Here is an 11,635-nt window from a genome sequence, read left to right on the forward strand (position 1 = left end):
TTGATACTCCTGCTATAAACATTAAATTGGAGCATATTTTTTCTTAAATCCTTACCTTCCAATTTGCTTACTCACAAAAATTGACAAAGTTCAAGATTTTGAAGAAATTTCAAGAACATTGCTTTGTCTTCCTTTTTAAACAAACTAGATTTCTTAACATTATGTTTTTAAAAAAGGAACATCAAAACTGACACCAAAACAAAAATGTTGCTTTCATTCATATTTTATTCTTGAAATATATATTGAACAGATAGAATTTACAATAGTGCTTTTGCTTAAATAAATAAATAAATATTTATTATTAAATATTTCAACCGATGACAAAAGAGATACCATGAGCCATGGTGGCGCAGTGGTTAGAGTGCAGTACTGCAGGCTATTTCTGCTGACTGCTGGCTGCCTACAATTTGGCAGTTTGAATCTCACCAGGCTCAAGGATGACTCATCCTTCTATCCTTCCGAGGTGGGTAAAATGAGGACCTGAAATTGTTGGGGGCAATATGCAGACTCTGTAAACTACTTAGAGAAGGCTGTAAAGCACTGTAAAGCAGTATACAAGTCTAAGTGCTATTGCTATTGCTATCTTCTTATAAGTATTTGGCTTTAGATCATCAGACATTTCAAGGATTGAACAAAAATCTCACAGACCTAGGGTGGACAGTTTTTTATGTAATTAACAACTTTAGTTCCATTTTAGTTGTAGAGAAGTGAAATAATATAATGGGAACAAAGAAACCAAGCTGTATAAAATACAAAGTGGTTACTTGAAAATGAAAAATCTTGGTGCAAACTATTTACTTACTTACTTATGGTTAACTTTTAACTCTTCAGTTTTTCCCCCTTTTTAGCTGTTCCTTGTTATTTAAATCAGGCCTCAACAGAATAATGTAACATTTTGGGAAGAAGATGAAAGCCAGTAATCCCCCACTGGAGCACAAAATGGAGAAGATCTCTACAGCCACCATATATTTCCCCTTTGTGCTCAAGTAGGTTGGAACAAAGGACAGCCAGACACTGCAAAAGACCAACATGCTGAAGGTGATAAATTTGGCTTCATTAAAGGTGTCCGGTAACTTCCTGACCAGGAAAGCCACCAGGAAGCTGATAATTGCCAAGAGACCCATAAAACCAAGGACACAGTAGAACATGACGGTTGACCCTTCCTTACATATCAATACAATTTCCTTTGGCATGGAATACATGTCAATATCTAGGAACGGGGGAGAGATTGATAGCCATACTGTACAAATAATGGTTTGAATAAAAGAGCAAGAAAGGACAATAGAAAGACCCAGTCTCTTCCCCATCCATTTTCTAATTCTGGATCCTGGTTTGGTAGCCATGAAAGCAAGAATTACAATGATAGTCTTTGCCAAAATGCTAGAAACTGCCATGGAGAAGATGATGCCAAAAGTAACTTGCCGAAGAAGGCATGTCCATTGATGAGGCTGGCCAATATATAGCAAAGCACAGAGAAACGAGAGCAGGAGGGAGATGAGAAGAATGTAGGTGAGGGTTTCATTGTTGGCTTTCACAATAGGGGTGTCATTGTGTTTAATGAAGAGCCAGAGCAGCAAAATAGTAATAATAGAAAAAGTAAGAATAAAGCTGGTAAAAATGTTCCCCAGCATTTCTTCATAGGATAAAAATGTTACAAATTTTGGAAGGCAGAAATTTTGCTCCTCGTTTGGATAATGATCTAGTGGACACTGAAAGCAGTTGTCCATGTCTGTGGGGAAAGAGAAACAGGCTTTTATTCTATATATAGCCATGATGTCAAACCTATAGCGCATGTGCCCAAAGTGGCACATTGTTGTGGAATTAATAAAATCAATGAACCATGAACCTTTATCTCTATGAAATTCTACTTAAACAAATGAGCCTCTGAAGCATTTAAAAGTAACTGTTTTTATTTACATAATAAAAACATAGCAATATCTATTCAGCTATATAGTCAGCTGGCGCCATCGCTGACTATTGGGGGTGAATCATTGGCCCCCACGGAAAGGGCTCGCAACTTGGGCGTCCTCCTGGATTCACGGCTGTCTTTCGAAGAGCATTTGATGGCTGTGACCGGGAGGATTTTTCATCAGGTTCGCCTGATCCGCCAGTTGCGTCCCTTTCTAAATCGGGACTCCCTACACACAGTCACTCATGCCCTCGTCACCTCTCATCTGGACTATTGTAATGCTCTCTACATGGGGCTCCCCTTGTGGTGCACTCGGAGGCTCCAACTGGCGCAGAGTGCGGCCGCGCGGGTGGTGATGGGAGCAACGTGGAGCTCCCATGTAACACCTCCCCTGTGCGAGCTGCACTGGCTCCCGGTGGTCTTCCGAGTGCGCTTCAAGGTTTTGGTTACCACCTTTAAAGCGCTCCATGGCTTAGGACCTGGTTATCTACGGGACCGCCTGCTACCACCAATAGCCTCCCACCGGCCAGTATGCTCCCATAGAGAGGGGCTCCTCCGGGTGCCGTCAGGAGGAGAGCCTTCTCTGTGGGGGCACCTACGATCTGGAACGAGCTCCCCCCGGAGATATGGAGGATCCCGGATCTTCGCACCTTCTGTCGCGCGCTTAAAACATTTTTATTTCATCAAGCTGGCCTGGCCTAAATCTTCTCCTTTTTTAAATTTAAATTTTAAACACAAATTTTAATCTGTTTAATTATGGGGTATTTTAAAATTCAGCCTAAATTATTTAATTTGTTTTAATCTATTTTAAATTTTGTATCTCTGTGTTTTATCCTCTGGCTGTTCACCGCCCTGAGTCCTTCGGGAGAAGGGCAGTATAGAAATTTAATAAAATAAAATAAAATAAATTAATAAAATAAATTAATAAACAGCACAGTTACTATGATAAATTATACTGTCATCTATCTATCTATCTATCTATTCTCTCTAAGCTATTTTATCTATGACTATTGTTCCTCAGAAGAAATATTATTATATACCACAGAACTGTTCTTCTAATGAACTTCCAAACTGCTCACAGTTATCTAATGGAAGATCTTAGAATACAATACAGTATTAGACAGAAGAGCAAACTGAAGAGTAAACTGAAGATCCAGAGGCAGAGTCAGAGCAGGGGTTTCTGTTAAAAATCTCCTTTTATACTGCTAACTGGGACAGTTAGGGGAGGACCCTGGAGATTCAAACATATTAGCTGCCCTCTGATTGGCTTATGTATCTGTACATTCTAAAAGCCATTAATAGGCACAGCTATAGAGAAATAATTTTTTTCTAACAATCCCCTTCTCTGTGTCTATTGATGCTAATTATATATCCTTTACATACAATGTATCATACACAAATACATTCTTTACATCACCAAACTTATTTTACCCAATAGATATTGGTGTTGTTCCCAGGGCAATGGTTTAGTTAGTATGTCTGCTATCTGTTCTTTTGTCTCACAAAATTTGGTTTCAATAAAACCCAATTTGCTTAGCTGTCTCACATGCTTGTATTTAATATCAATATGGCGTGACCTTTGCCCGACAGTGTCAGCCTTTGATATTTTAATTGTGCCATATTATCTTTGTGAATTCTTATTGGATATACAGGTTCTTCCCATAAATTCATTAAAAGATCATCAAACCATACTAAATTGTTTAAACCCTTGGATAGACATATATATTCTGCCTCAGCAGTAGAAGTGGCAATCAACTTCTGTTTCCCTCAATACCAGTAGACTGGGCTTCCATTCAGTAATATTACATACCCCGAAGTACTCTTTCTGGATTTGATGTCCCCTGCTCAATCTGCATCTGTATAACAATATAATTTAGGTTTTTCTGATACATAAGGTTCTAAAATAAGTGAGCAATTTACAGTACTCTTCAGATACCCGAGGACTCTTTCTATCCCATTCCAGTGAAATTGAATGGGGTTTTCAGAATGTCTGGACAATACATTTACAGCTAGACTAATGTCTGGCCTTGTCCATCCTGCAATGTACAATAGTGATCCTATTACAGATTTGTAGAATGTCTTCTGATCAAATTTGGCACTTTCAGTATACACATATTTGCATGTTTGCATGGGAGTGTCACAGGGCTTGGCCTCTGCCATGTTGCATCTTTCAATTAACTCTAATATTTTATCCCACTGAGAAAGCTTAAACCCCTTCTTAGCCTTAACAAATTTAACCCCCCAAAATTTGTCAATTCGGCCTAGAGGCTTTAGGGCAAAATTCTGGCCTAATTCTTCAGAGAACATCTTACATCTGCTCTCTGATTTACATACGTACAAAATGTCGTCTACATAAACCAAAATGGTTTCTTTGGTGCCCTGGTTACTTCTGATAAATACGCATTCATCAGCCAATGATGCAGAAAAACCCATCTGCTTTAGACGTTTGGTAAGACATTCATACCACCTTCTGCCCGATTGTTTAAGACCATAGAGGCTTTTATTTAATAGCCAAACATCACCTTCCTTATGATCTACGCCTTGAGGAGCCTTGACATATATCTCTTTGTCTAATTTAGCATGTAAATACGCAGTTTGTATATCAAACTGGTATACACTCTCCTCTTTTATGGCAGCTATGGTGAGCGCAGTTTTAACGCTCTCAGGTCTAACTGTAGGTGAGAAGGTATCAACATAGTCATCAGGGAATCTCTGAGAAGCCCTGTGCAACCAATCTTGTCTTATAAATAAATTCACCTTTTTCAACTGGCTTCTTCTTGAAGACCCATCTAGTGCCAATTACCTTTTTACCTTTTGGTAATTTTGTGGTTGTGTATACATCTAATTTCTTAAGACTTTTCAATTCTGTATCCATTGCACTACGCCAATTCTCCTGCTCTTTTTTAGATAGCTTTAACACATCCTCATATCTTTTAGGTTATATAGTCATTTGATAAATAAAATAAATAAATAAATAAATAAATAAATAAATAAATAAATAAATAAATAAATAAATAAATAAATAAATAAATCTGTAACCCCTCTTTTCTTGGTTACACTCAGTCTCATCATCTGATTCAGGCTTAGATTCATCATCACTATTAGAATCAGTGACCTGGTTGCTGGTATCATATTCATTATCTCTTATAATTGGTGAATAATAAGGCAGACCATTAATTTTTAAAACTTCCCCAATTACTCGGTTATCATTTGCTACAATGGCAATACCTTTTTATATAGTACCTCTATCTTAGAGTTTTCGCTTATTTTTTACTGTGCTGAGCAAATTATAATCAATTTCAGGTACATACAAAACACCATTTACTTCCCCAATCCCCGGGATTAATATCTTTCCAATTCCAGTTCCCTTAGCCCTTATGCCATTTGCAACCTTGACCATAGAATTATGGTATTTTAATTCATAAAACAGTTTTCTGTCACTCACAATGTGTTTATTAGCCCCACTGTCCAACAGCCACAGTTGTTCATGTTATTTCTTAGATATTTTTGATTCTGCAGTCTCTATTACAGTAACAAAATTATTATTAAAGTTGAATCTGTCCCTTTTTTCATTTTTCTTTGACCATTTACCCCTTCTCTGGCTGGAAGGTTTATCTTGTGGCTGTCTATTTAATTTATTTTAATTTAATTAATTCAATTTATATGCCACCCCTCTCCGAAGACTCAGGCCATCTATGTGGTGTAGGTGATCTCCTTCTGTACCTGTCACCAGAAGGTGCCCTTTGACTTGCCCTGGCATTGACATTACGTGGGCAGTCTCTTTTGTAATGGTCCCTGGACCCACAATTAAAACATTCCCCAACAGTGTTTACCCTTTCAGGACTATTAGACCTCCTAGTTGGTCTTTCCTTCCTGTGGAAGGCTGCCCTGTCTTTTCTCAGATTGTCCTCTGCAATAAGTTTATCAGACAGGACTTCCAGGGACATACCCTCATAGCTGGTGTTATCCAATTGGGAAATAAAATTATTCCAGCTAGAGTCTAATGAATTAATAATTATGCTTATTAAGCTCTGTTCTGACACAGGCTCCCCTCTTAAAATTAATTCCTCCCTCAATTTATTGAGCTCACAAAGATGCTCATTCATATCCACCCCTGCCCTCAATTTAGCAGAATGGAATTCTGTGGAAATCCTTCTAGTTGCATTATAATTCTTCCAACAAAACAAATTAAATATTTTTTCCCATACTTCACTTATAGTTAAATTATGTGGAATACTAGGATACAATGCTGGGTCAATAGTTAGTAATAAAATACAAAAAGCCTTATGATGTAACAAATCAATTTCCAGAGTCCAGGGCTTAGGGGGAGGTTCTAATAATAAAGACAATACATTTTCCTTCATTAGTACCACCTGTACCCCTTTCACCCACTCTTGTAAATTCTTTCCGTTTAAATTTAACATTTAAAACCAGGCGGCAATACACTTGTATTTGCAGATCCTGAAAAAGATAGCTGTTGCTGGCCATGGTGCTGCAATTTCTTAAAGGAACAGAAAGGCATGTGTATAGAAGCAGACATCTTGAATCCCATTGGCCGGCTGTTTGACAGTTGCTCCTCCCTTATGAGAGGGGTTGAGACACTGAACTGCGCAGGCGCGCAGCTCATTTTCATTGGGACTCCGAGGAGTGAGGATCTCTTCGTCTGCTCCTCAGCAGAAGGCCTCGGGCCTGCCTCTGGGACCTCAGTCTCGGCTGGAGTAGTCCCAGAAATGTTCCCAAAGACTGGATACACTGCAGAAAAGTCCATCATCATGGAAGCAGTTAAGTAGTGGGCCGCAGTCGTCAGAATGGTTTCGGGTCGGGCTGCTTTCGCACGATAGTTGTGAGGGAGCTGGAAGTTGGATCTGAAGGCTGCTGTCAATATTTTGACTGGTTCTTCTGTCTCAAGCTCGGTAGGTGAGCTTCTTGTCATTGTTGCTTGGGCCTCTGCGATGGGGCTGGTCGCCTGGGCTCGGGTCCATTCGGCCAGTGCCGGTGTCATGCTCGGCACGGCTGGGACCAGTGGTGCTGCTGATGCCGGCAGAGATAGCTCTTCAGCTGGCTGGTCTCTTTGTGTCACCACAGCATTGTATGCTGACAATTGGGTGTCTTCGATGCCGGTGCCTGCTTGCCATAGCGGGTTGCCAGTAGTTGACAGTTTGAAAGGTGACACCATTTTATTTTGTAGAATTTCAATTGTTAACTGGCTTGGTGCCATTTTTGTTATTTGAAGTAGTGCATTTAGATCTACCACCAGGTCTTCGCTTGCTGCCTGCAAGCTGAATGCTTGTAATATTGCAGACCTCATTTCGTCCCTCTCTGCAGAATTTAAATTTAATGGCAGAAGTGGCGTTCTTTTGCTCTCAACATCTGCACATGGATTACTGTCACTAGTGACTGCAAGGCTTTCTAGTACTGGCATACATTCTTTAGGACCTGTCATTATCCTAGCCTCCTGTGTTATAGAAGCATGGTGCGCTTCAGTCAAATTCGCCCTGACCCTTGGTTCTGTTAATCTGCTTTTGGTTGCCATTCGCCTGGTGAAGGCTCTGGTTGAGACCCTTGCTTTCCTAGTAGACTTTAGTGCGGGCATATTTGTTAAGTAGATAGAGATAAGGTTCAATAAACAACCATCCTCTGCTACCAATTGTTGTGGAGGTTAATAAAATCAATGAACCGTGAACCTTTATCTCTATGAAATTCTATTTAAACAAATGAGCCTCTGAAGCAGTTAAAAGTAAATGTTTTTATTTACATAATAAAAACATAACAATATCTATTCAATTAATAAACAGCACTTAGTTACTATGATAAATTATACTGTCATCTATCTATCTATCATCTATCTATCTATCTATCTATCTATCTATCTATCTATTCTCTCTAAGCTATTTTATCTATGACTATTCTTCCTCATAAGAAATATTATTATATACCACAGAACTGTTCTTCTAACGAACTTCCAAACTGCTCACAGTTATCTAATGGAAGATCTTAGAATACAATACAGTATTAGACAGAAGAGCAAACTGAAGAGTAAACTGAAGATCCAGAGCCAGAGTCAAAGCAGGGGTTTCTGTTAAAAATCTCCTTTTATACTGCTAACTGGGAAAGTTAGGGGAGGACCCTGGAGATTCAAACATATTAGCTGCCCTCTGATTGGCTTATGTATCTGTACATTCTAAAAGCCATTAATAGGCACAGCTATAGAGAAATAAATTTTCTCTAACACACATGAAGCCATGACCGCTAGCATGTGTAGTGTCGCCCGATCCTCTTCTGGGTTTCTGGTGTGCATGCAGTATGGTAGTGCTGGAAACCGGAAGAGCTGGTCTTCTGGTTTCCATTGTGCGCATGCATGCTGGGCAGCTGATCATTGTACATGCATGCGTGCCAGTAACCAGAAGACAAGCTGAAACCGGAAATTCATTTCCTGGCATGCGCATGCCTACTAGGTAGCTTTACTTCTGGGGCGCATCAGCACTCAGTGCCAAAAAGGTTCCCTATTACTGATATGTAATTTTCTTGAAAATGATATTGGAATAATCAGATCTGTTTTAACTGTTTATCTATATAGACAGCTGCATGATGGACAACCTGGGTACCTCAGCAAATCATCAGTCATGATCCCAGACCACTAGTGGGCAACCATTCCTCTATGTACTATCTCTTACCCTTCTGATTTGAAATCTTCTCTGTTGGACAAGGAAGGCAATCATAGCAGCAAAATGGTTTCCCTTCCTTTTTGGCCTTCCTGTAACCTGGATGACAATGGTCATTGCAAACAGAAAGAGGCTTTGTCTACCGAGAAAAGAAAGAGAAGAAGATTTTCCATCTTGCAAATATGCATATCTACAAATAACCAGAGAAACGTGTGTTTTCGTAGGTGAATAATTCAGAGAAAAAAAATCATATATGACAACTTATAATGAAGAATCCTCTAGGGGGAAATTGTTTTTCAATTTTGCTTATAGGTATCAAAAAATTCATATAGGAAGTGATAGCTAGGCAATGAGTCAGATTAAAAGAAAGGTGACCTGATGTATATCTGCACCAACCAAATGGCGTTTAAACCAGGGGTGGGTTCTACTTACCTTTACTACCAGTTTGCACATGTGCAGATCATCCATTATGATGTCCGGGTGGGTGGGTGGAGCCTCCTTCCACTTTTACTACTGGTTCACAAGAACCGGACAGAACCGGGAGCAACCCACCACTGGTTTAAACGTCGTATTTTGAATTTATTATCATTTCTCAGTGACATCTAGAGAGTGATAGCTAGGCAATGAGTCAGGTTAAAAGAAAAGCGACATGATGTATATCTGCACCAATCAAATGGTGTTTAAACGTTGTATTTTGAATTTCTTAGCATTTCATAGTGACATTTTCTTTATTATTGATTTTCCTCTTACAAGTTTTCAATTAGAAATGCTTCACTTGGAGATGATAACTCAAATGAATGAATATAGCTCCCAAATATATTTAAGTCATGATTCTAAATGGAAACCATGGTATAATTGAATGCAATCGAATAAATGTGACATTCCTGCATGGGCATATTAAGCAAGAAGAGGTTGCATGCTTATCCTGAAATATATGATTACTGCATACTGATACTTTATGTAAAAGGCCATAGTTGAACTTTTCATGTTTTATTGGATTCTTTCTCCTATGTCTCATGATCTGACATTCCTTTCTAAATTTTCTCTGTATTTTCAGACAACTTTCTGACTTAGTTGAAGAACAGTTACTCCAACAAATTATTTTCTTAAAGCTTTCTAAGTCTTGAATAGAACTCAAAGAGTTACAGGACCTACCTGATTAAACCACTTTGGCCAGATTATGGATTCCTCTGAAATAGTAAATGTTTTTTCTGTGAGAGACAAGGGTTGTATGTCTCCAACTTTGACTCTAAGGAAGGAAAGGTTTGGGAAGGTTACCCAGTTGATAATATCAAATCCAGTTTCCACTTCTCCATTTTGATTGAAGAAAATTGTTTCCCCAACACTGTTGTTAAATGAAATGATTTTCAGAAAATGGTTGAGCTGAAGAGAGAAGAGGAAATACAGGATATATTTAATGACATTGTTCTTTTCTCTTTAAGTTTGTTTCATGTAAAACAAATAGGCAGAAAACGGACTCCGAATAGTGTTCTAGGAAAAAATGAAGAAATTAGGATGACTAAATTCATTTTCTGAGAAGGCCTCAAGTTTTTGTTTGCTTGATACATGTTACTATGCAAGCTCATGCATTTCACTAATTGGTTGAGAATTGTGCCTGTGTGGTTAGATCTCAGTACATAGGAACTCTCAGGCAAATTTCCTATTGCTGGCCAGATGCCTTCCCTGACACCACATGGAGTCTGCAACATATTTTTTTTTCTTTGCTCCCTAGGAGAGAATCATCTGTCCTATCCAGAGGTGGTATTCAGCCGGTTTGGACTGGTTTGGGCGAATCGGTAGTGGCAATCTGCGGGTGGGCCCACCGCCCCAGCCCCCTGACTGGGTGCAATCCCGTCCTATATCGCTGTGTTTTTGATGCATCATGCATGTGTGGATGGCAGGTGTGAGTGAATTGCTGTGTTTTGTGATGCTGCATACATGATATGCATGCTCACATTTCCGGTGCTGCACTAACTGGGGTTTTTTCCTATTTTCCTCCCCAAAAACTAAGGTGCATCTTATACTCGGGTGTGTCTTATACTCTGAATAATACGGTACTTTAAAAACTGTCCTTGTCACAAAGGAAATATAATACAAAACAATATTTCTACATTTAGTATAGAATGTCTCTCATGAGACACACTGAAATCAGTTTGTCCAAGACATTACCTCCCATAGATGTTGAGCCAGCAAGCTATGGATTGCTTCAATGACACTCTCTGTTTTTTTCAATTGAAATGAAAGCATGTTGTGCAAAGCATATGCAACGGCATGGACTGCATTGTAGATGCTGTAGCTATGGGAAGTCATGCTCATTTCAAAAATAGATGCTGGGAGATTCTCCAGTTTCTCCTTACCAGTGCAGGAGACCCTTCCTTGCCTGTCTATCATGGACTCGGGAAAGAAACATCCAAAGGCCTCTTCCCAAAAACCCTGAATGAAGCCATCTTCTCCTTCAAAGCTACCATTTATCAACCGAAGAAAGTCAGTGAATCTCGGGACCTCCTTTGAATGAACTGCTAAGGACAAGGCACCATGGAGCAAGTCTATGCCTTCCTTCCTTTGAAAGGGGAATGATGTGAATTCCATCTGAGCCGTCATAAGGTAAACCCTTCCTTTTGCCATTATTGATACATCCTCATATGTTGACAATGTGGAAAACATTCTGAAAAATACCATGGTCTGAATTTCACCATAAACAATGGATACATTAGCAATGCTTTTAATAATAGCATGATACTGATGTATTCCCTCCGCCACCATCTTATCAATATCAGTAACTGATGTGATTATTGGGAATAGTTCTATATAATCAAAGCAGATTCCTCTCTGAGAAAACATAGGAAGAGCTTCTTGAACAAATCTCTCTCCATTGTTATCATTGTCATAGAGTACCCCAATCCATGTCCACTGGAAATGCAACAGTAACTGGAGAATCCCTTTATATTGTCTGTGCACATCTGGAAACATCTGGTGATAGAAAACAGCTTGAGTTTTCCTATTCATCTCAGAAGCGGAACCATAGGTGAACTATAGCACATAAACAAAAATTATGTTAGAGAAT

The 11,635-nt window shown here is 39.1% G+C and overlaps 1 protein-coding gene across 1 annotated transcript; it reads right to left on the minus strand.

Moving 5' to 3' along the window:
* Positions 1-827: 827 nt before the first annotated feature.
* On the minus strand, positions 828-11,196 carry LOC139324495 (vomeronasal type-2 receptor 26-like). Its single transcript, XM_070954206.1, has 4 exons — positions 10,741-11,196; positions 9,727-9,954; positions 8,584-8,710; positions 828-1,729 (listed from the first exon to the last, which is right to left on the minus strand). The coding sequence occupies exons 1-4, from the start codon at positions 11,194-11,196 to the stop codon at positions 828-830; spliced, it is 1,713 nt and encodes a 570-aa protein (XP_070810307.1).
* Positions 11,197-11,635: the final 439 nt, after the last annotated feature.

The sequence above is a fragment of the Pituophis catenifer genome, unplaced genomic scaffold (assembly GCF_029215685.1).
Source record: "Pituophis catenifer annectens isolate HBS135680 unplaced genomic scaffold, rPitCat1.0.hap2 SCAF_15, whole genome shotgun sequence".
Classification (NCBI taxonomy): domain Eukaryota; kingdom Metazoa; phylum Chordata; class Lepidosauria; order Squamata; family Colubridae; genus Pituophis; species Pituophis catenifer.